Raw genomic sequence first — 23,042 nt, forward strand, 5'->3', positions numbered from 1 at the left:
CGGCGGGATGAGTCCCGGCGGCAGCATGCCGGGCTGCGGCATGGGCAGGCCCGCCTTCTGCATCATCTCGGCCAGGGCGGCGAAGTCGGGCGGGTTGTTGGGGTCCGGCATGGGCAGGGGGGCGGCCGTCGGGGCCGAGGAGCGGGAAGGGGAGGGGCAGGGGCGGCGGCGGGACGGCGCTGCTGTTGCCGCCGGCGTCGAGTCCGCCCGTCTTGAAGCCGGGGATGGCGGCGGCGGCGCCCGGGTTGGCGGCCAGGTTGAGGCCCGGCATGCCGGCGGTGAGGCCCGGCAGCAGCGGGACGGGTGGGCCGCCGCCGGCGACGGGGGCCTTTTGGTCGACGAGCCCCTCGAGCTCGTCCTGCTTCTCCTGCTCCTCCTCCTCCTGGCGCTGGCGGCGCTGGCCGCGGCGGTCCCAGGTGCCGCGGGCCTCGGCGGCGTCCTCGCCGATGTGGTAGCGGTCGTTGAGGATGTTGTCGCCGTCGCCGGGGCGGGCGCGGGTCCAGAAGCGCGTGATGCGGTCGTTTGAGCCCGAGGCCATGATGTGGCCCAGCGGGTGCCAGTCGAGCGACCAGATGCCAAAGTCGTGCGCGTGGTTGAGCCGGTGGGCCGGGAAGATGACCTGGGCCGGCGTCTCGGCCGGGTCGGCGCTGTCGTAGGGCGCCACAGTCGGCGGGCGGCCGTCGGGCATGTTGGGCTCGTCGAGGATGTAGTGCAGCAGCGCGCCGCCGGCGCCGCCCGTGCTGAGCAGGTTGGGGTGGATGGGGTGCCAGGCCAGCGACGAGACGTCCTTGTCGTGGCCGCGCAGCAGGCAGATGTCGCGCATCATGCGCAGGTCGAAGACGCGCGCCGTCTGGTCGCGCGCCGACGTGGCCAGGCACATGCCGCGCACCCGCTCGAAGAGCGTCTTGGTGATGGTGTTCTTGTGCCCGCGCAGCGTCGTCAGGCACCGGCTCGAGCGCGGGTCCCAGAGCTTGACCAGGTGGTCCTTGGAGCCCGACACGATCAGGCCCTTGGTCGGGTGCCAGTCGCAGGCCTTGGCCTCCCAGTGGTGGCCGCTCAGCGTGGACTCGCGCGTGGCCGCGGCAAAGTCGTAGACGCGCAGGGCAGCGTCGTCGGTGGCCACGACGAACTTGGAGTCGTTGGGCGCAAAGGCTATGTCGCGCACCGTGTCCTTGGAGTCGCGGATGGTCTCGACGTTGTTGAAGTTGGGCTGCCAGTAGTGTATGATGCCGTCGTGGTCGCCCGACAGCAGCCACTCGTCGCGGTGCGAGTAGGCGAGCGCCCGGATGGCCGCCTCATGAGCCTGCATTATGGTCTCAAAGTTGAAGCCAGTACCGTTCCACAGCGTGAACTCGCCACCCGTCGACGCCGTGAGCAGCCGCCGGCCCTCAGGCGTCCACTTGACCACGTTGATGGGGTGCTTGACCTTGTTCAGGGACGAGTGCAGGTGCCTGACGGGCAGCGAGTCGGCCGCGTTGGTGACCCTGGCGTGCGGCGGGAGCATGTCTATGATGTAGCTGGGGCTCGGCCTCTCGACCTCTCCCTGATATCCGCCCTTGTACCGCGCATCTCGGTGGCGCATCCAGTGGACCAATGTCGACGAGTAGTCGGTCACGGGCCCTTTGTACCTCGCACCATACTGGTTAGTAAGATGGTTCCAGTGGCCAGTGATGTGGGTACGGGTATCGCGGGCGCCCTTGGTGGTGAAGTGGACGTTCTGGGTTGTGCCGAGGCGGACAACAGGAGGCAGCTCGCCAGTCTCTTCCTGAGACGGGTCGGTGCTGGAACTCGCCATGGCGAGCACGGGGGAGGCAATGGCAATGACAATGAGAGAAAGAAACAGGGCAGATATAGTGCAGTGAATATGTAGTGAGGGGCTCCATCAACGAGATGGTTGGCAAAGCCAGACTGTCCTGGTGAAGGGTTTGATATAAAATTTGCCCAATATAAAAAACAAACGGGGAGTTTGTGGGTGTAAGAGCCACGGGTGGTTGCCTGTCCCAAAAGGGAAAGAGTGACCAGACGAACTCCTGGGGCAGCAAGCAGCAAGCAGGCCGTACGGCCGACATGGTTGGTGGGCACACTGTAGGTGGCCTGGAGGGTTGCCGGGCATACTGACGGCTCTGGCCCCCACTGGCTGGCTTCCTCGGGCTCCCTGTGCTGGTGGATATTGTGCTTCGGGTGCTGGCATGGGGAAAAGCAAGAACAGACAAAACTGAGATACGATCACTCACTCCGTCCCCTCGGCCTGAGATGAGTGCCATCAGCACCTCCTCCGCCAAAGTCACCACCGCCGCCTCCACCTCCTCTGGGCTCGTAAGCCATGGCGACAGGCGCCTTATATCAAGGCTCCGCCTTAGTCTGATATTCCCTCCCCTTTGCTGACGTCAGGGCTCCAAGGCAGATCCCGGTCGCTTGCGTTTACTTTGTGCCCGCGACTATCAGTCTGCGCGGGACGGGAAACACACTGGAGCGTGCACGGCCTTTCTCCTCCCAACAACGACCTTCCGAGAATAAGAAGAAAAGAACACCCGGAGCTGCGACCAATCGAGGGCTGCAGCTTGGATACGAGTTGCTAGATAGGCAACAGACTCGGAGCAGAGCAGGACAAGGAACAGGCCAAGCCAGAGATGGGACAGCCTCGCTCCCTTTTGCTCGACGATGGCCGTGCAGCCGCGCGACGCAGCCCAGCCACTGATATTATTTCTGAAGATATGCGATTCTCCTTCTAGCTCCTGGGGTTTGCTGGCGTCGGGCCGTCGAGGTTCAGTGCGTGATGGACGACGGCACAGGCAGAGGAAAAAAAAAGAGGCCCAGGCGCGTTTCGCGAGACGTGACGGCGATTTGATTCACTCACCGGATTCGTCGCGATTCAGAGCTCCAAGCTCCAAGCTGGCGCAAGGGCTCCGGGGCCCCACATTCGAACGCAATGCCCGAATTGAGGCAGCGCCAGCAGATTCAGATTCAGTTGGGCCCAGGCTTAACTCCATCCATGCTTACACAGTACATGCAAATCGGATCCTCACCTGGCCAAACGCATCGCTGGTTCGGCTTGTGCTTTATCTCTGCTCGTTTCGATTGCAACGAACGGCGTGCGCACAGCAGCTGTTCCCTGCCGCGGCACTAGCAGCTGTGCGCTACTGCAGCCTGGTGTTAGGTTGCCAGCCATATTAATCCATTCCTGTCCTGGTCCTCTAGCCTCGGGTCTCTATTCCAGTAGCTCGCTCGTAGTTACGATAACAAATAAGCAATCGCCACCGGTCCAGAATCTGCGTCTCGTCTGGCGTTATGCGGGGGCTGCAGCTGTGGCTGATGCAGCTATCACAACGACGTAATGCAATGCCTGCGAGCGCCAACTATAAACTTCTCTTCTGCCCGTCGACTTGAGTTGCTCTTGTGTGCTCTTTCTTGTGTGTGTGTTTTTTTTTGACGCAAATCCACACACCACAACCGCCCCCTTCCCCCCTTTCCCCTTTTTTACCCGTTCCCTGGCGTTCCATCGTTCCATGCCGGGTCTGCCCCTCCAGTCCCAGTGGGTGTGGCCCCTGTCAGACACCGTGCCGTCCAAGCACCTCCCGCCAGCCGGCATCGAGCCTGGCTCTTGCCTGCGCTGAGCCGTGCTGTTTCTACCACCCTTGCCATTTTGATTGAGAAGAAGCCAGAAAAAGAAGCCGAGGCCTGCAGGGTCTTGAGCACAGCCAACGCTGGACAGCAGGCGCAAGAGAGATAGAGAGAAAGAAAAAAAAACCTTTTCTCCAGCTCGTGTCCATTTGTTTTATTTTGTCTTTTCTTCTTTCTCCATCCACCCATTCGGACGGGCTCTTTTCCACTCCCAATCTCTCCATCCCTTCATCGTCCCCTCGTCACATTTCCGAATCGCACGGCTTGCGCAGCGTCGGGTACGATCGGGATGAACATGGCGACGGAAACGGCGACGGCAACAGGCCTTGACCTCTCACCGAACGGCGGCCTGGACTCGCCCGCTGCTAATGGCAATGGCAATGGCAATGGAAGCGGCAACGGCACCGTCAAGCAACGTCGGCCAGCCGAGCAGGAGCAGTTGCACAGCAATGGCGGCCTGGTGATGGCGAAGACGCTTGGCGGCGACGCCGAGACGGACGAGAACACCAAGAAGGAGCTGAAGCGGGCCTTCCAGCGAAAGTACCGCCACGTCGCCGCCCTGCACTCAAAGTCGCGGCCGTCCTGCCTCAGCCACGACACCGAGATGTCTCCCAGCTTCGTCGGCTTCCGAAACCTGATGGTTATTGTGCTGGGTAAGGGTCCCCTGTTGGCCGGAGCGAGAGCCCCTGACCAAATATCGTCATGCCGCCAATGCGTGTCCCACCAAGGCTCCATGGGTGGCTGCCGACATGTGATGGCGCCCTGTCGGCGATTTATAGACGGCTGACCAGCCTTGCAGTTGTCGGGAACCTCCGTCTGATGATTGAGAATATCCAAAAGGTATTTCTTTGCCTTTACTCACCTGGCCTTTGCCAAGATGACGACGGCAATATGCTAAACATGGTACAACTCGCAGTATGGAGTCTTGATCTGCATACGCTGCCATGATTTCAGGAAGCACGATGTGGTCCTGGGCGTGGCGCTTTACCTGCTCATCCCATGCTTCCTGTTCGCCGCCTACCTGATCGAGCTGGGGGCGGCATACCAGGCCAAGATCTCGCGGTCGAGGGTGCGTAGGTCGTCGCTGTCGTCGTCGTCGGGCGCGACGGCGGTCGGTGGCGGCGCCCCCAAGGACGGCACGGTCAGCCCGACGGACGACGAGTCGCGCAAGTTCATGTCGACGTGGAAGCTAGTAGCACTGCTGCACGGCGTCAACATCACGGCGGCGCTCGTCATCACGTCGCTCACCGTCTACTACCAGATCCACCACCCGCTCATCGGCACCCTGACGGAGCTGCACGCCATCATCGTGTGGCTCAAGACGGCGTCGTACGCCTTAACCAACCGCGACCTGCGCCACGCCTACCTGCACCCGTCAAAGGGCGAGCGCGACGCCCTGCCCGAGCTGTACGCCCAGAGGCCCTACCCGCAGAACATCACCATGGGCAACCTGTGCTACTTCTGGTGGGCTCCGACCCTCATTTACCAGCCCGCCTACCCGCGCAGCCCGCGCGTGCGCTGGGTCTTTGTGGCCAAGCGCGTCGCAGAGGTCTTTTGCCTCAGCGTCTTCATCTGGTTCGCGAGCGCCCAGTACGCGACCCCCGTGCTCGTCAACTCGCTTGACAAGATCGCCTCGCTCGACTTCATGTCAATACTCGAGCGCCTGCTCAAGCTGTCCACCATCTCGCTCGCCATCTGGCTCGCCGGCTTCTTCGCCCTGTTCCAGTCCTTCCTCAACGCCCTCGCCGAGGTCATGCGCTTCGGCGACCGCTCCTTCTACGACCCCTGGTGGAACTCGGAGTCGCTCGGCGCCTACTGGCGCACCTGGAACAAGCCCGTCTACCAGTACTTTAAGCGCCACGTCTACTCGCCCCTGCTCGGCCGCGGCTTCAGCCCCCGCGCCGCCAGCCTCATGGTCTTTCTGCTGTCCGCCATCCTGCACGAGGTTCTCGTGGGGATACCGACGCACAACATTATTGGTAAGCTTCTGCTCTGTGTCTTCTGTCTCCCGCATACGACAAGTTGAGCTCGCTGACAAGAAGATTTCCCTGCTAGGCGTCGCGTTCCTGGGCATGTTCCTACAGCTGCCCCTAATCGCCATCACGGCGCCGCTGGAGAAGATGCAGTCGGCGACGGGCAGGCTGCTTGGCAACTGCATATTCTGGGTGTCCTTCACGGTGCTCGGGCAGCCGTTTGCGGCCCTCATGTACTTTTACGCGTGGCAGGCAAAGTACGGGAGCACCAACCGCCAGAACGGGCAGTTGCACTTTGAGGTGGAGGTGGGCTCGCACTGAGACTGGTTAGCCGGGGGTTTAAAAGGCCGCTGCTGCTACTTATTGTACGCTGGACGAAGTTGGAAAAACACACAAGATAGAATGATGTGTGAACAGACCTGTTATGAATTCACCGGCAAGGCCATTGTTTGTTGGACTTGATCGAGACGTTTGCGTGATAAAGATAAGGCATCGATACGACAGTCTAGAAGAGGAAGTATCTAAGATTACACTGCGCCAGTTGTCACATTGCTCCTGAAAACCGCTAGGCATGAAACTGCGTCCCATGTCTACTTCTAGCGCCATGTCGTGCACATGCTTTTGTTGTGGGTACTCCTCGAGAAACACAAGTGGACGGTGCGGCACACCAGACTGAAAGACACCCCCCTGGACAGACATCACCCCAAAAAGAAGACCGAGTCAAATCTCTCAAGGGATGAAGGGGATCTTGGTGCCGACGGCCTTGCGAAACGCCACGTACTCGTCGCCAAACATGCGCACGAGCGCGGCCTCCTCGCCCCGGATGCGGGACGAGAAGAACTTCCAGAGCACGGCGGCGTAGACGAAGAAGCAGACGACGTTGCCGAGCACGAGCTGGGTGCCGAGGGCCCAGTAGAAGAAGCCAAAGTAGCTCGGGTGGCGGAACGTGGCGTATATCCCCGTCGTGACGAGCTGGTGCTGCGGCGCCCGGGCGTGCTGCACGATGTGGTTGAAGCTGGGGCCCGCCTGCGCCATGGCGGCGGACCGGACCGCCTGGCCGGCCGCCACGAGGAGGAGACCGGCCAGCAGCAACAAGGGACCGAGGGCGTGCGGCAAGAACAAGATCCAGGACCTCGAGGGGAACAGCGCCCCGACGACGAGGCACTCGAGCGCGGCCGAGGCGTGGGCGACGGCGTAGGCGGGCCAGTTGGCCGTCAGCAGGAAGCTGTCGACCGAGGCGGCGGCGTGGTTGTAGCGCGCCGTGGTCCAGAACTCGAGGAAGTGGAAGGCCGCCAGGCACGCGCCGAAGAAGGGCAGGCGCCACAGCGGCGACGACGTGAGCAGCAGCACCGCCGCGCACGACACGGCCGACACGGCGAGCGCGCCGCCCAGGCAGAAGGCGCGCAGGGCGATGCCCGACAGGGACTTGGAGCCCCCCGGGCCGTAGTAGGCGGCCGAGGTGGTCTGGCTGCCCGAGGCGACGGGGCTGAGGAGCGGGAGCGTGGGGCGGTTGTACTCGTCAGCAGCGGCCAGGGCCATGTCAAGCTTGGTCTCTATGCTACTGCCGCCGCCGCCGCCGCCGCCGGGGGAAGATAGGCCGGCCGACGGCTGCGGCGACAAGGAGGATGTGGGCGAGGGCGGCGGTAGGAGAGGGGCGGCGAGGGTGATGGAGTGGCGCGAGCGGCGGCGACGGGCGGCGGCCGAGGTCGACGTCGTGGGACTCGGGCTCGTCTCGCCGCTGCCGGCTCCTGACACCCACGAGGCCCGCCGCGCGCCCGTGGTCTGTGCCGGCTCGGGTGATTCGTGCACTTGCATGGGGACCGTCGTGATTTTCAAGGGAGTGAAGGGCGATGTGAACATGGTGGGTAGGAGAGGAGGTGGGCAGGTGGTGGGCTTCGTTGTTGTTGTTATTGTTATTGAAGCGGCTTCTTCGGCGTCCATCTAGATGAGGATACAAAGAATGTCACCGAGAAGGGCGGGTGAAGTCGTTTGCAGGGCAGTTTGGTGAAGACTGAAGACGCGTGAGGAGGAGGATGGGAGAGAGAGAGGCGAGGAAGATCAACGTGCGCCAAAACAGAAGGGCAGCGAGCAAAGAATGAAAGAAAGTAGTGCCTCACTCACCGTCCAAAGCCGGGCCTTGCCCTCGCTTCATTTTCGCCGCTCATTGTGCTTCAGAGGGGGGTCGGCCAGCTCGGATTCCGGTGTGTGGCGCGCGTAGTGGTGAATCGAGGCCGGCCTTCAGGAACAGCGCGAGGAAGAGCTTGGAGCTTTAGCTTGAGCTCTGGGGGTGGGCCCTACTGCTGAGAGAGTTGTGCGCTAGGCGGCTGAGGCTTGGGACGGACGTAAACATTAAGAGGAAAAGGAGAGCAGGGAGGCTAGTTCCAAGCAGACGTCATTCATGCCAATGCATGCCGGACGTGGAATGGGCGGTTTGAGCTTCGATCGTGTTCATTCAGCATTCAGTCTGAGCGCCGCCCCAGGGTGGAGCTCATGTTCAATCCCAGCACTTAGCACCCATCGTTTTGCCCCGCCACGACGCCCGCAGTAGCAGCAGCCCTACATCGCCATCCCTTGCCGAAAACGGACTACAAAGAGCCCAGCAAAAACGCCAATCGCTACCTAGACAAAAATCGCGCTCACGGGCCTCTGTGGGAGCATGAAGCTATAGAACAATACTAAGCTGTCCCGGCGGCCTGGCACAGTGGCATGCGTCTTTGACCTTCATGTTGAGGGCGGCTGACCTGGACATATTGAGCCTTTACAAGCAGCCACCCCTAGGAGAACGAGAACAGGAGCAGAGAACAATGCTATGTGTATCGTTGGCATTACCACCTTGGCTGTTCTGATCTGGTCCTGCCGGTATTTGCCAGTCCAACACCTTGTCCCGCCGTACAGGTACCTAGGAAATGGCTCGCATTTTCAAGAAGCGCGGGGGAACGTTCGAGCTTCTATGTGCTCCTAGCTTTTCGTAGCGGAATCTGGCCCATCGCCGTTACGTGCCCGCCTGCGCATCCCCATCTCTCATTCAACAACTGGTCGACACCAGGGATAAACCTCTCAGCCTTGTTGGGCACCTGATCGACTCGAGAGGCGTGCCGCTCGCCGGCGAGGGCGGCGTGTGGAATTCTTCAAGGATCCGTGTCATCCTCTTGGCAGCCAAAACCGGCCGACTACGTTTACCGCCGCTCTGTATATTCAGTGGGCAGCGTCTCACCGACGATGGAACCCAGGTATGATGTACCAGCCGTCTTTATATCCCTCTTCGCGGGCAGCCAAATCTAGTCATCCACTAACGCCCACGTCCTCTTGCCAGTGAACCTAACTGGCCGCCTTGTATCGTCGCACAAGGCACAGTGCTTCGCCAACGATGGGTCGCGGGCGTCATCATTCCAACGTCCATGTCCTCTTGGAGCCGACCGCGTATATATCCAAGTCGTATCTCGCTGGTGATGGGATCCAGGTGCGATTCTTCGAGCGTCCACACCCTCTTCTTGACAGCCAGATCGAGCCGACCGCCGACTTCCACGGCTTCTTCTACGCAGCCACATCTCAGCGACCGCCTTGTATCGCCCGGTCGCACATCTGGGCGCAACATCCACTCCTGAGAAGACCGCGGGTGGAATGCATCAGACACCCACGGCTTCTTGGCGGTGAAGTCTGTCTAGTCGCCCTGAACCGCCCCGCACAATGGCCGCACCTCTCCATGACGAAGAAGCGTCCGGCGGCATGCCTCGAGTGCCTCATGTCCTCCTGCTGGCAGCGACATCTAGCAAGCCGCCTTGTGCCCCATAATATAGAAAATCTCTTGCCGACGAACAGAGTGGCTGGGGTGCCTGTTTCCCTCGACAGCCATGTCTGGCCGCCTCCTCTTCGCAGCAAGATATAGCTACCCACTTTGTGCAATCGCGCAGGTACCCAGGACAAGGGGGTTTCCCGGACCGTGGAGCGCGGGCAAGACACTCCTGATGTCTATACCTCCCTTAGCAGTGAGACCTGGCCGACCTCTGATATCCTATATACTGAAAGGCAGTGCCTTGCTCTCATAGCGTAGTGCGGTGTGTGATTCAGACCTTTGTGTCCTCCTCTTAGTAGTGAAGCCGCCGATATGTATATTCTCTTCTGTTGGCTGTGGAATCATCAGGTCGTATCTTCTATCCTGTTCTTGGCAGTGGGTTGTCCGCTTGGCTTGTGTCCTCCCCTTGGCAATAAAGCAGCTCGTTTGGCGTATGCCCTCCGTTTTGCAGCCATGCCCTCTGGCTCATATCTTCTTCTTGGCAATGCATATATTTTGTTCGCCCCTTTATTTCCGTAGTAAAACCGTTATTTGGTTTGCGTTTTGGGATTTGATATTATTTTTTATCTCGTCCACTTTCGTTATCGGCTGTGCCATTTTGGATTTAGATTCGAAAGGACCTTTGTAATTTTAAATCTCATTCGTTTTTCATTTTGCCTTTTTCGTAAGCTATGGGTTGTAGCTTGCATACATTGCTGGTCGGAACATTAAACGCTAAAAGCTGGCAAAGGAGCACGAATTCCTGGCTAGGAAGCACTGGTACACCCCGAAGAAAGGACCAACCTGCCCAAGCTCGAGCCAGTCCCACCGGACAGTAAAAAGCCCACCAGGTAACGCTCCAAAAAAATCTGTTCAAGCAAAGCTCCCCCACCGTTTCTCGACCGCCCCTTCTCCTAATGGTAGCATTGTCCGTCAAGTTTGTATCTTTTTCCTTTGCAAAGAACTAGGCTAGTAAACGTTTTCGTCCGGATTATGTCCTTTTTGGCGTTGAAAGCTTCTGGCTCATTTTGTATTTAGCTTGTGTCCTCGCCTCGCCTATATCGTCGTCGAGCTTGTATCCTCGTTTGCTCATGGCCTTGCCTAGCCCATATTCACGGTTGACTCGTGTCCGCGTCTGGCTTGTATTCTCACTTGGCCCCCTCCCTTTGTCTATAAAACCCTGACCTCTCCCATCCATCCCAGCCATTTTAAAATATTATGGTTCAGACACGACAGCGTCTGGACTGGAGCACCGCTTCCGGCCGATTAAAAAGCAAGTGACCGGCACCGCTTCCGGCCTATAAAAAAGCAAGTGGCTGGCACCGCTTCCGGCCCATCAAAAAGCAAGTGGCCGGCATTCGTGCTGCTGTCGCCAAAGGGCAAGACGTAAAGGACATGAAGGATATTCTGTCCATAAACGAAAAAGGGTAGCCTTTCCTTTCCGCGCGCGCGTGTCTTTTATTAAACCAAATTGTTTGGCGTTTCGGGGGGGTTTCCCCATTTAAATCGATATGCTTACTGTATTTGGCACCTGTTTGTTGGCTCGGAGAACGCTTCAAAGTTTGCCAATAATAATCGTCTCTAATAGGGAGGGTAAACCGTTGATCCATGTGCAAGGGAGGAAGAGATCTATCTGACAGGGGTGCAGCCGGCGAGGCCTGGGTATATCCCACCGATCCCGTAATCGGTGGGCGCTGCGGAACCGCACTCACGTGCTCCCTTTCTGGTCTTCCTCCCTCACCCCTGCACGCTCACACAGGCCGGTTCCAACAGTACCCCCCAATATATAACCGTTTGATATGTTTATTCCACCTTTCTTGTACCCCATATTCCCCTATGTGAGGCTGGTGGGTATGCATACCGGCGCCTTGTCGATCCTGTTACTGGCTTACCTCCCCCCCCTTGGTAGTGAAGTTGACTAGCTCATCTCTTTTCTGGCTTATCCCTCTCCTCCGGCAGCGCAATCTAGCTCTATCTTTTAGCAGTAAGCCGTCCGGCTCTTATTATCGGTGGGTCTGTGTCCATTCGGCAGTGGAATCTGGCTGTCTTTGCTTGTGGTGTGTCCTCGTCCGCTTTTACTATTGCCCGGGTTTATATTTATCTGCCTCTGTTCTCGCCTGTTCGTATCATACTCTTCTTGCATCCTCATATGCCTTTGTCATCGTCTGCTTGCGTTGCCTTTTGCTTATATCATCGTATTGGTAGCGAAATCCGGTCTTTCCTCCTTTTCTAGTGCATTCTGGCCGTCCTCCATTCTGCAGCGGAACCCAGCCTTGTCCTTTCCTGCTGCGAGTCCGTCCGGCCTATGCTCTCCTCTTGACTTGAAGCCGTTTGGCTTGTACTCTCCCTTCGGCTGCGAAGCCGTCTGGTTTGTGCCCTCCTCTTGGCAGTGGAACTAACTAGATTGGGTCTCTTTTTGGCAGCACGTTGTCTGGCTCTGTTTTCGACAGTGGAATCTCGCTATCCTGGCACCAGCGGCGGGTCTGGGATATCTTCTTTCGGTAGTATATGTGGCTATCCTCTCTAGGAAGGGGGTCTGGGCAACCCCCCGCGCCCGCGCCTCTAGATTTCCTTCTATCGGGAGTGGTGGCTGGCTGTTCTTCTAAGACATTGGACGCGGGGTGGTCTGCTTTCGGCAGTATAATCTCAGCAGTGCAGGCTATCGTCTTTCTTGCAGCGTTTTCCGGCTGTATTATCCTGATAGAAAGGCTTGGCTGGCTGTCTGCCTCTTGTCGGTGGGATCTCGGTAGTAAGATCTTGGTAGCAGAAGCTGGTGATCTCTCTTTGGTTGTGTAATCTCGGCAATAAAGTCTGGCTATCCTCTCGACGATATCATCTTGGCGGCGGAAGCGGGCCATCGTTCTCTCGGCGTTGCGGTCTCGGCAATGTAAGCTGGTTACACTCCTTTTGGCTGTGGAATCCAACTTCCGCTTTCTCCCTCTCTTTTCCCCAGGCTCTCTTTGGCAAGCACGAGGCCCCTGCCGAGGGGGCCGTGTGCCGCCTAGGCCACCCAGGAGGAGTCCTCGCCCCGGGGGTTCAGCTGTTCAGCTTCCCCGGCGGGTGGGTGTCTTCCGATGCTCTTCTGATCTTTGCCCAGAGAACAGCGATCTTTAGAGCCCAACCTCTTGCGACAGTGCCGAGGAGCCGTGACAAAATGGCATCCTGGTTAGGCGAAAACACCGTAACTGTCCTTCTTTGGCAGCTGGTCTTGCCCACCCTTCTTGAGGCCGAATTCTTCTATCATCCTCTCAGCAGTGGGGTCTGGCTGGCCCTTTGTACAGCCGTATGGTACTTGAAGCAGCGTTGCTCGTCGATGGCGAAGCGTGGCAGGGTGCCCATATCCTCCTTTTAACGGTGAGACCTGGCTTAGGTGCTCCCCTATCCTGGCTCTCATCTTGGCAGTAAAGCCTACTAGCTGTCTTGCACCGCCATATACTCGGAGCGGTGTTTCTCGTCGATGATGTAACGTTGGAGGAGTGCTTTGAATGTTCCTATCCTGTATCTGGCTATCCCCTCCCTTCCTTGATGGCAAAATCCGACTCGCTGCCTTCTACATCCGTATGCCTGCGGCAATGCTTCTTGTCAACGATGCGGCGCGGTAGGGTTCTGGGTACCTGTGTTACCGCTTTTAGTGCAAAATGTCCAGTTCTTGTCCTCCCTCCTCTTCACAGCGAAGTCCTACTAGGCGCCTTGTACCACAACATACTTGAGAGCAGTGCTTCTCGTCGACGATGCAGCACGGAGGTGCCTTGGGTGCCTATATTCCTTTTTTTCACAGCCAATACGGCTCATGTCCTCACTCCTATTGGCGGCACAGTCCGGCCGGCCGCCTTGTAAAGCGGTGTATTTGTGAGCTCTCTTTCTCGGCGGTGATACACGTTGGAGAGCTTGGAATGTTTCTCGTCGATGGTGGAGCGCTAGAAAGATGTTTCGAGTGCTTGGGCCCTTTGTTTGTTAGCCCATGTCCTCCACCTAGGCAATCTCCTCTTGCGGACCTGTAATGTGCTCTTGTTGGATGCTGTCCGTTCGGGTCTCCTGGGTGCCCTCGCTCCGGACACCCCCCTTTCGGATAACGTCTTTTTGGAAGCCCTCATTTGAATGTCCTCGTCTTGATGCCCTCGTCTGGGTGCCTTTGGGTTGTATGCCGTCGTTGTAATGTCCTCGTTTTGGATTCCCTTTTTGCAACGCCCTGTATAAGCGCGGATTTTTCCAATTTGGAATGGGCAACCTGGCCTAATGTTAGGCTGATACGTAAACGTTGAGAGCTGTGGATAGCGGAATATATGGGTAGCTGGTTGGATTGGAAATTTTTGACCAGAATTGGTTAGGTAGGACTGGATGTGTTGGCTTGGTGCTTGTTTCGATTCGCATGTAATTCGTTGCTGGCTATCATTGCTCAACTTGTAAGACCGCCTCCCCGCCTGCCTTTCAATACCAGCTTCCAAATTTTACCACCCAATGCTTTGCATTAGCCAGGAAAAGCTGGCAAATACTACCTATTACTCCTCATCCGTATCGTTTTACAAAATATTTTAACTATTAACCCCCCCCCCCCCCCCTTTGCATCAAAAAGCAATAATTACAATATTAAACCAATAGGGGATTTTAATTTTTTAATTTTTTTAATAGTGCTAGTAGCGCTAATGAGGCTATTTGCCGACGGCGCAAGGAAATACTTAGATGACGCCTTCGGTCATCTCGTCCCAGTCGGCGTCGGTGATTTGGGACAGCAGCGGGTCGTTCTCGAGCTTGACGTAAGGCCCATTGAGCTCATGCTTGAGGGGATCCTCGTCCTCATCCAGGACGATGGGGCCGGTACCGCCGTTCAAGCTGTTCTCAAACGAGGCCCCGGTCATCTCGTCCCAGTCCGCATCGATGACTTGGGACAGTAGCAGGTCGTTCTCCAGCTTGATGTAAGGCTTTTTATATGTGGTCGTTCTCCACTTTCAGATTGGCGGGGCCGGCACCGCTGTTGAGGCTGCCCCCAACCGAGGCCTTGTCGTGTTGGGAGAGATAAGCGGCCGAGGCGCTTAGATTGATGGGCCGGCACCGCCGTTGAGGCTGTCCTCAACTGAGGCCTTGTCGTGCTGGGAGGGACAGGCGGCCTGGGTTTTGTCTTCCGTTGGCTGGCTTGTATTCTCCTCATGGTAGCGAAACTCGTCTGGCTGCCTCATACCCGTAACCCTAGGTGTATTGCTTTTCGTTGACGATGGAATGCTGGACGAGTGCTTGATGCGGCTGTACCCTTCGTCCGCTTGCTCGTACCTTTCGGCTTCTTGGCTGATGCTTCGGCTGCTTGGTTATATCCTTCCTCTGCCTGGTTATATCTTTTGTCTGCTTGGTTGGACCCCTCAGCTGCGTATGTGTCCCTTCCGCTTGTTTGGATGCGTCACCAGCTTGCGTGTCTCCCTTCTGCTTATTTGTGCCCTTCGACTGCTTGATTGTATCCTCCTCTACCAGGCTATATATTTTATCTGCTTGCTTGGATCCGCCAGCTGCCTGCCCGTATTCCTTCTGCTTGCTTGTGCCTCCCGGATACTTGACGCATCTTTCGGTTGTTTGATCGCCCCCTTCCGCTTATTTACCCCCTTCGGCTACCCGTATCTGTGAATCTGTCGACTGTACTGCTTATTAGCGACCTTGTCTGCTTATACCACTTTTCAGCAGCGAGGTAGGTCCATATATTAAGGGCGTTGCATCTCACCAAGTCATTCCTCCGGGGTATTGCTACTCAGCTACTCGAACCTTGAGGACATTCCTCTTTGCTAAATCTTGTCTTAAAGGTACATCCCCCCGTAAGATCGTCTACCAGGGCACTGGTCTCGTCAGCTTGTATCTTGAAGGCACCGCTTCTCGTCGGCTCGCATCTCAGAGGCACTCCTTCGTATGAGCCCGTATCTCAAGGCCGAGGTACTGGCTCTCGCCAAATCGTATTTTAAAGGTATTTCGTCTCGCTAAGTCGTATATCAGGGCGTGCGTTCGGTATCTGGTATCTTGGAGGCACTACATCTCGTCGGCTCGCATCTCAGAGGGGTGCTTCTTGTGCACAGCGCAACACCTAGGTTTTGTATAAAGACACCGTTATTGCGCGAGGAGGGGGAAGGTTCTCTGGCTATCTGGTGGGAGGCCATGTGTATACAGGGCTGGTTGTGGTCGGGGCGTGGGCTGGGGCTTGCTCCGTGACATTTCGTCAAGTCGTATTTCAACAGCACTTCCGCTTGTCGGGTCGTATGTCGAGGCACTGCTTCTCGTCAGCTTGTATATCAGTGGTACAGCACTTTGTACACCTATATCTCGGGGCACTGCTTCTCGTCAGCTTGCCTTGAGGGCACTGCTTCTCGTAGCTTGTCTTAAGGGTGCTGCTTCTCGTCATCTCGGGGGTGCTTTTTCTCGTGGCGCATCTTAGGGGCGCTGCTTTTCGTTATTTCTGGGGCGCTTCCTCTAGTCATTTTAGAGACGCTGCTTTTTCTAATCTTCGTGGCACCGCTCCTCGTAGCCCACCCCACGGGTGCTGCTTCTTGTTGCCTCGGGGGTGATGCCTTTCGTAGCTTCTTTCGTGGTGCTGCTTCGCGTAGCTCACCTTATGCGATCTGCGTTTCGTATCCTATCTTATAGGCGCTGCTTCTCGTTATCTCGGGGGTACTGCTGTTCGTAGCTCATCTCGCGGGCGCTGCTTCTCGTCATCTCGGGGTGCTGCTTGCAGCTCATCTCAGGGGCGCCTGCTTTTCATAAGCTCGTTTCGGGGCGGTACGTCTCGTCAGTTCGTTTCCGGGGCGATACTTCCAGGTAACTCATCTTTGGGGCGACGCATGCCGTCAGTTCGCTCCAGGGGCACTGCTTCTTATCCGCTCGTTTCAGAGTGTGCGCTGCTGCCAGTTAGCTCATCTCGAGGGCACCACTTCGTTTCAACTCGTCTCAAGGCTGCTGTTCCCCGCGAGACTATCTTGGGGGCTCTGCTCACCGTCGGCCCATTTCAGAGGCACCTCTTCTTGTCAACTTGTATGCTAGGGGCTTTGTTTCTTGTCAACTCGGCTCGGGGCCGCTGCCTCCCTTAGCCTATCTCACGGGCGCTACTTCTTGTTAGCTTGCATCTTAGGGGCTCTGCTTCCTGTTATCCGCCCCTTTGAAGGCACCACTTATTGTTGGTTGTATCTCAGAGGCGCCGCTTCTCATCAAGTTGCCCTCAAGGCGCCGCTTCTCGTCAACTTGTGTCTCGGGGGCGCTGCTTCCCGCCAGTTCATCTCAGAGGCGGCGCTGCTTCTCGTTAGCTTATGTCTGGGGCGCTGCTTTTTGTGAGCTCGTACCTTAAGGGTACTACCACTCGCCAACTTGCAACCCAGAGACACTGCTTTTCGCCAGTCGTATTTCAAAGGGCATTGCCTTTCGTCAAATCGTACACCAGGAACACTGCTTAGCACTGCTTCTCGTCAGGTCATATCTTAGGGGCACTGCCTCTTGTGAGTTCGTATATTAAAAGCGCTACTACCCGTTGACGTGTATTTCAGATGCACTGCTTTTGGCCTGTCGTATTTCAAGAGGCATCGCCTTTCGTCAAGTCGTATATTAGGAGCACTGCTGCTCGTCAGCTCGTCTACAATGGAACACCATTTCGTTGGTTATAAGCCGTGGGAGGAATTACTGGAATGTTTGCCCATTCCTTCTGTTTGTTTGTCCCCCTCTCATCAGCTCGTCTGCCAAGGCACGCCTTCTCGTCGACTATAAACCGCGGGAGGAATTCCTGGAATGTTCGCCGTCTTCTTCTCTTTGTTTCTGTACTCCCCTCGTCAGTTCGTCGACCAGGGCACACCTTCTCGTCGATTATAAACCGCGGGGAGGAATGCTTGGAGTTTTTGCCCTCTTCTTTTGCTTGTTTTTGTCCTCCTGCCGGCGGCGACATCTTACCAACCTCCACGCCCTTGTACTTAACAGCACCGTTTCCCGCCTTCCATGCGTATTCTAGAAAGCGCAGGTGAATTATTCTAGCGTCAGTATCCTCGGGAATCTGACTGGCAGCATACGATGGAAGCGCGAGTGGGATGCTTCAAACATTCAAGTTCCGCCTTTTTGGCGGCGACGTCTGGCTGGTTGCCCTTACCTCTAGGAGCAGTGAATCTCGCCAAAGATGAGCGCTTGTGAAATGTTTCGAGCGTCCTCCTCGTCTTGGTGATATCTAACCGGTCGCCGTCTTATAAACCACCTTGTATCGAAAAGGACGAGATGATGAGAACCAGCACGTTGATCCAGCCCCAGGTGAAAGGAACCCAAGTCGACATTACAAACGGTCCGGATCTATAGACGACGCCTAGACTGTTCGAGGGAATTGGTCAGCAGACGATGCGGTGGGCATCGACGGGTGAGAAAAGTTTCGACTCACATCAAACCAACAATACTCCCCGACAAGACCGCCTCACTGCCCGCCACGAGCGTGTATCCAATCGGGACGACCCAGACATACTTCCAGTTGGACCAGCGCTTCCCCAGGTGCATGGTTAGGGCGAGGCCGGCCGCGCCGAGATGAACGAGGATGAAGATGCTAAGCGTCCAGAGGGTCGTGTGTCGCACGATGTCGGCCAGGTAGTAGAGGTGGCCAGGTTGTTCGTACGGCGGCCACGACAAGGACGGAAATCGCGGCGGGATGTAGCCCTCGGGGGCGCTGTCGCTCCTGTGATGAGAGTGAGGGAAAGCACGGGTCAGCGACAACAGCAAGAGGGCTCGAGGGACTGGCGACTCGTCTCTCGCGTCGCTCGCTCACTCACTCACCCGTAGTACTCACCAGAAGTTCCCCATCGTGGCAACCGAGTCCCGCGAACGGGGGCAGCGCCTCGCGATGCGGGCGATGAGCGAGACTGGATACGGCGACACTGAGGCGCGGACTCTTTGATGGCGACGCAGCGCGCGTCACAGACACAGCTGGAGATTGCAACTGACGTCGTCTCAGGGCCCAAGAGCCCCTGGTCAGCCGCAGCCCTGGCACGCGTCTAATAAGTGGGCCGAACCAGTGAGAGCCTAGCCTGCTGCCCCATGTTATCCCTACCTAGCTGTCGGCAGTGCGGCTGGCAGGCTAACGAACAACAACCTCGGTGGGAACCTCGGCGGGAAGGTGCGAACGAGCTGTTGACCCAACTGGCCGTCTACTCTTAAATTCTGGCGCCCTCTGCATTTTGATATCAGACTTCACTTTTACAACCCAGTCGCGACGCACTACTTTGTAAGTGAAATTTCCAGCCCTCGCCGCCTCAAACGTCATGAGCGCAATCTCGCTGACCTAGCCGCGCCGTCCTAGATTGTCATTTGCCTAAGACCTTGCCGTCGTCGCATCTCGTCGCATCTCGTCGCATCTCGTCGCAAGTGCCCAGTCGCCTCACACCAACAGCCTTCGCCCGCAGCATCGCCAACAAGCAACCTGGCCAACGTTGCCAAACAGCATCGCCCAGAGCATCGCCACCACCTGGCCGGTAAGTAGAACTACACCCGCAATAAACCCCGTCGCCAAAGGCCATTGCGCCCGTGGACATTCTCACAGGCCTTCATTATCACGTGAAGGCCTCTCTGGACATTCTCACAAACCTTCAATATCACTTAAAAGCCCTCCTCGTCGAGAGCTCCGCTAACAAAGATCTCAACACCAGCAGACCCACCCAGCGGGCCCTTTTCTCCCCCTCCCTTCCTCACTTTCTCTTCACTTTCTTCCCGACCTCTCTTCCCGTCCTCTCTTCCAGCCACTTTCTTCACCGTCCTCTCCCTCCCTCGCTCCTGCCCTCCCTCTTGGCAAATACCAACGACCGCATCGCTTGTTTTGCCAATCTCAGTAAGTTCTCATTCCTTTTAAATACCAGAGGCTTCACGCACGAAAGCGCGCCTGGCTTTGTCGGTTGCGCAATTGAGCAGCCTCATCGCTTGCTCGGTTTCAGACATGAGTCTTTCTCATATGAAATATCGCACTATTTGGCACGCCTACGCCGCCGAATTCCTGGCGCACAACCTTTGTTTCAAAAACTTTCGCTCACAAATTCATGTTTAGGCAAGATGTCACCCGAAACCGACATGCTGCTGCTGAAGGTCCTCGCCGAGCTCCGTAAGGACCAGAGCGAGGCCATGACGGAGGCGCTGCTGGGCTGGGTCGGCACCCTGTTTGTGGACCTCCAAAATCCGCTCAACATCAGCATCTTGGCCCGCGAGGTCCTTTTGTCCCGGGCTGTTTGGAGCCACCCAGCCGCCGTTGCCCGCCCTCTGGCGACCTGCATGCGTGTCATGGCCATGTTTAAGAGCGCATGTGCCAGAGTCCTCGCCAAGAGCGCCCAGCCCTTCCCGCCGTCCTGGGGCCAGGAGCCCGAGCGGATCTCGCTAGAGGCGTGGTCCAACGCCGTCGCCGCTGCCTTTGACGGCCAGAGCGAGCACTGGAAGGGCCTTCTGGCGCATGTCGGTCTCCTAGTGGCGATCCAGCAAGCCGACGTTGCCGACGTCGCTGCCCCCGCCGCTGCCCCCGGCTCGCAGGCCGCCCGCATCAGGAAGGCTGCCGCCAACAGTCGTCGGCGCGCCAAGGCAGACCTGGAGCGTCGCGTCGAGGTTTCAACCAACATGGGACTGAGGCAGCTCCACGGGATAACAGACTTCGGCAAGCGCCAGCTACCCGAGGCCGCCATGACGCTGGCCGTGTCCCACGCCTGCCCGCTGCTGACCGAGACGCAGTCCCGCTACAAGCTCAACCTAGAGCTTCTAGTCCCAGCCGCCCTCCACGCCCTGGCACATAACAAGGAGGGTCTGCAGGGCTTCGCCTTCATGGTCGGCATCAATGACGATGTCCGCTTCCACCAAGATGGCAGTGTCGACTGGCCCAAGACATCAAAGTCCTTCGAGGACGTCGAGCGCGCCACCACCACGCCCCTCATCGCCGCCTTGGGACCTCTGTCACAGGTCCTTGCCCACGCCGTCACGTACGCGAGGTCGCCCGAACTTGTCGGCGACGTCCTCAACGGCCTTATTGGCATATCGGACTCTCTATCCCGCACCTGGGGAGCGACCCGGCTGTCGGGGCTGGAGCACAAGCAGGACGGCCTCTCGGCCGCGACGCGCAACCAGACGCTGCCCGTCTTGCTCAACCTGCAGCGCAACGTCATGTACGCTTGCATGCAGGTTTTGCAGGCCGTCGTGTACAGGGCCGCGTGGGACTCTGATATCGCGATAGGCCGCAGCATGGCCGCCCCCAGGATGCTGAGGGTGCTCCGCAACCTGTCCTTCGTCACGTTGCGCCCGGGCAACGGCTCGTTCGCGGCCTACCAGACCAGCTACTCTGGCGCCGTCGACCTGCTCGCCCGTAACCCCCAGGCCACGTTTCGCGCCCTGCATGGGATGCTGATGCCCAGCATGGCCAAGAGGCTCTCGGAGGCCAGCGGGCTGGAAAAGACGTTGGCCCAGTTCTACATGGGCTTGGCCGAGAACCTGCCGGATCAGCTCTCACATGAGTCCTGCCAGCTGCTCGTCCTAAAGCAAGCCGGCGCCATCATCTCCGCGCCCGCCTCGCCCACCCCCGACATCGTGGACCTCGCGCTCTACGAGACGGCGCACGCCGCCACGCTCGCCGTCTTTGCGTGCCAGCGGCACAGCGATCTCAGGGAGTCCTGGGCGCGCCCCTACGCCTTGAATCTCCTGGAGGCCTTCCCCGCGCGCATCTCGGCCCGCCAGTTCCGACTCGGCTTCAAGCACGTGGTCAAGTACCTGTTCCCGCCGTACACGATGACGCCCGGGGGCGACGACAGCCTCGCCTCGGCGGCGCTCGAGGTCGTCAACGGCTGGGCCGCCGAGGCCGCCAAGACGGGGACGGCGCCGCTCGCCCCGCACGCGGACGACAAGGCCGCGGACGCTCCGCTGACGGAGCAGAGCGTGCTCGTGCTCACGCTCGTCGACTCTCTGCCGGTCGTGCCGGTCGCCGAGCTGGAGGAGTGGTTGGCGGTCGTGGCGAAGCGCTTCGGCGAGATTGTGGATCCCGCGGTTCGCGACGTGGTGAGGCGCCGGCTGTTGGCCGTGCTGGTCGACGGCGAGCTGGATGTCGAGCAGGCCGCTGTGGCGGTGGCGTGGTGGGGGACCCATGGTGGTCATAGCCTCGTGGATGGTGCGCCCAGGAACCAGCTCTAAGCTGGTGATGATACTTTTTTGACTTTTTTTTCTTATGAACGACACAGGGACTTTTTTTATTCTCTCTTTGTAGGATACCACGCAGCAGGAAAGCGTCGCAGCGCTTGTGTTAATATTAATACTATTGTATAAGTACATTTGCTCTTGATGAAATGTGTGCATGACGTGTGGTGTGGTGTGCGATTTGGTGTGTGATGTAGGATGTGGTCCGTTATGGTCAGTGGGGATAGTGGCTTTTGCTGCTGATTTCAATATGGCTAGGATGTTGAGAATGTGCGTTTTATTGTGATGGCTATTAAGGTTGGTGGCAGCAGTTGGGAATGGGGTGTGGGTGTGGGTGGTAGGTGGTGGTGGTGTATAGGAGATGGTGGGAGGTGTGGAGGTGGTGGTTTAGGACATTCTGGTATGCGCTGGATTGGCAGGCGCTGGTATTTGGTTCGTATAACATGTAGCTGGCCAGGGAAGGAGAAGGCTGGCTTGGTATGTGCTGTGTGGGAGGAAATAATGGTGGTGAGGTGTTTTGCAGGCAGGACTCTGTTTCTTTTCACATCAGGACCAGGCCAGCTTTTGAGCCCACTGGCTAGCCGCATAGCAGCTGAAAGCTGGCCCAAATCTTACCAAAAAAACACATAGTTCCGCATCCAAAAAGCCCCAAAATAAAAAAATAAAAAATCCAAAAATAAATTCCCTTTTTTTTTTTTTTTTTCCTGCGCTACCCCTGCCCCCCCTCCCCTTTCAGCTATGTTTGCCCCGCCTAATTTCAGCGTATCCAATGCTGTAGTGGCTGCCCCCGTCCTCGCTTCGAAAAGTCCCGCCAATGCTCTTCCCTCGGGGGCGTCGATAGTGGGATGACGAGAACTGAGCCCCCGGATACATTTACCAGTGGCACAAGCCAGGGCAGAAGATGCGGGCATAAGCATCTAGAGCACGTAGGGCATAGTGCTTTGTCCTATTTGTTTCCCCGGTCACCGAGGACGCCCCATGTGTGGGTGGTGTGTGTATGGCATAAGACGACCCCGGCCCAAAGGCTGACCGGTTGATATATACGGCCAATCGCCACTACGTAAAGATGATCCCTCTTATATCTAGCTCTCCTATACAGCAGCCCGTTCTTCTCTTTGGTTGTGGTGGAATTGTGGCGGGTAACGGTGTGTGTATGTGTGGATATGTGTATGTATATACGTGTGTATATGTGTGTGGTCGTGTGTGGAATGCACTTTCGTCTAGGTAGCTACGTGAGGAGGACCTCTCTCCTGTCTAGCTCTCCTGCACAGTAGCCCGTTCTTCTCGCTGGTTGCGGTGGAGTTGTATCGGGTGACGGTGTGCGTATATGTGCGGGTATGTGGGTGTATGTATGTATATATGTGTGTATTTATATATGTGTATATGTATGTATGGTCATGTGTGGCATGCACGCTCGTCTAGGTAGCTACGCAAAGATGGCTCCTCTTCTCTCTAGCTGTGCTATATGGCAGCCCGTTCTTCTCTTTGGTTGTGGTGGTATTGTGGCGGGTGACGGTGTATGTATGTGCGTGGCCGTATAT

General features: G+C 57.4%; 7 protein-coding genes across 8 annotated transcripts in view; 3 read left to right on the plus strand and 4 right to left on the minus strand.

The window, feature by feature from the left end:
* Positions 1-1,795, minus strand: part of GGTG_09434 (polyadenylation factor subunit 2) — a gene marked incomplete at both ends in the record, with an annotated part of 2,659 nt that extends 864 nt beyond the window's left edge. Inside the window, one exon of the mRNA XM_009227283.1 lies at positions 176-1,795. Within this exon, the coding sequence (XP_009225547.1) occupies positions 176-1,795 (1,620 nt within the window). The remainder of the gene's footprint in view (positions 1-175) is intronic.
* Positions 1,796-3,393: 1,598 nt separating this feature from the next.
* GGTG_09435 (sterol O-acyltransferase 2) lies at positions 3,394-6,139 on the plus strand. Its single transcript, XM_009227284.1, has 4 exons — positions 3,394-4,274; positions 4,421-4,461; positions 4,538-5,600; positions 5,677-6,139. Exons 1-4 carry the CDS (start codon positions 3,911-3,913, stop codon positions 5,913-5,915), a joined length of 1,707 nt encoding a protein of 568 aa, XP_009225548.1. The 5' UTR covers positions 3,394-3,910; the 3' UTR covers positions 5,916-6,139.
* Positions 6,014-8,082, minus strand: GGTG_09436 (protein-S-isoprenylcysteine O-methyltransferase). The gene is made up of 2 exons (XM_009227285.1): positions 7,716-8,082; positions 6,014-7,080 (listed from the first exon to the last, which is right to left on the minus strand). Exons 1-2 carry the CDS (start codon positions 7,757-7,759, stop codon positions 6,324-6,326), a joined length of 801 nt encoding a protein of 266 aa, XP_009225549.1. The 5' UTR covers positions 7,760-8,082; the 3' UTR covers positions 6,014-6,323.
* A 602-nt stretch (positions 8,083-8,684) lies between these two features.
* Positions 8,685-9,683, plus strand: GGTG_09437 (hypothetical protein). Its single transcript, XM_009227286.1, has 2 exons — positions 8,685-8,824; positions 8,908-9,683. Exon 2 carries the CDS (start codon positions 8,962-8,964, stop codon positions 9,478-9,480), a length of 519 nt encoding a protein of 172 aa, XP_009225550.1. The 5' UTR covers positions 8,685-8,824; positions 8,908-8,961; the 3' UTR covers positions 9,481-9,683.
* Positions 9,684-13,964: 4,281 nt separating this feature from the next.
* GGTG_09438 (hypothetical protein) lies at positions 13,965-14,222 on the minus strand (the record flags this gene model as incomplete). Its single annotated transcript, XM_009227287.1, has 1 exon — positions 13,965-14,222. The coding sequence occupies one exon, from the start codon at positions 14,220-14,222 to the stop codon at positions 14,043-14,045; it is 180 nt and encodes a 59-aa protein (XP_009225551.1). The 3' UTR covers positions 13,965-14,042.
* A 2,615-nt stretch (positions 14,223-16,837) lies between these two features.
* GGTG_09439 lies at positions 16,838-18,309 on the minus strand. 2 transcript variants are annotated; one of them, XM_009227289.1, is made up of 4 exons: positions 18,140-18,309; positions 17,741-18,028; positions 17,462-17,673; positions 16,838-17,322 (listed from the first exon to the last, which is right to left on the minus strand). In XM_009227289.1, the coding sequence occupies exons 1-3, from the start codon at positions 18,151-18,153 to the stop codon at positions 17,553-17,555; spliced, it is 423 nt and encodes a 140-aa protein (XP_009225553.1). In that variant the 5' UTR covers positions 18,154-18,309; the 3' UTR covers positions 16,838-17,322; positions 17,462-17,552. The 2 variants fall into 2 exon arrangements, with proteins under 2 accessions (XP_009225553.1, XP_009225552.1); XM_009227288.1 differs by having other exon boundaries at positions 16,838-17,136; positions 17,273-17,673.
* A 122-nt stretch (positions 18,310-18,431) lies between these two features.
* Positions 18,432-21,634, plus strand: GGTG_09440 (peroxin 8). The gene is made up of 4 exons (XM_009227290.1): positions 18,432-18,574; positions 18,650-18,821; positions 18,999-19,174; positions 19,388-21,634. The coding sequence occupies exon 4, from the start codon at positions 19,393-19,395 to the stop codon at positions 21,496-21,498; it is 2,106 nt and encodes a 701-aa protein (XP_009225554.1). The 5' UTR covers positions 18,432-18,574; positions 18,650-18,821; positions 18,999-19,174; positions 19,388-19,392; the 3' UTR covers positions 21,499-21,634.
* The last annotated feature ends 1,408 nt before the right edge of the window (positions 21,635-23,042 follow it).

This window comes from Gaeumannomyces tritici (assembly GCF_000145635.1).
Source record: "Gaeumannomyces tritici R3-111a-1 unplaced genomic scaffold supercont2.5, whole genome shotgun sequence".
Taxonomy (NCBI): Eukaryota; Fungi; Ascomycota; class Sordariomycetes; order Magnaporthales; family Magnaporthaceae; genus Gaeumannomyces; species Gaeumannomyces tritici.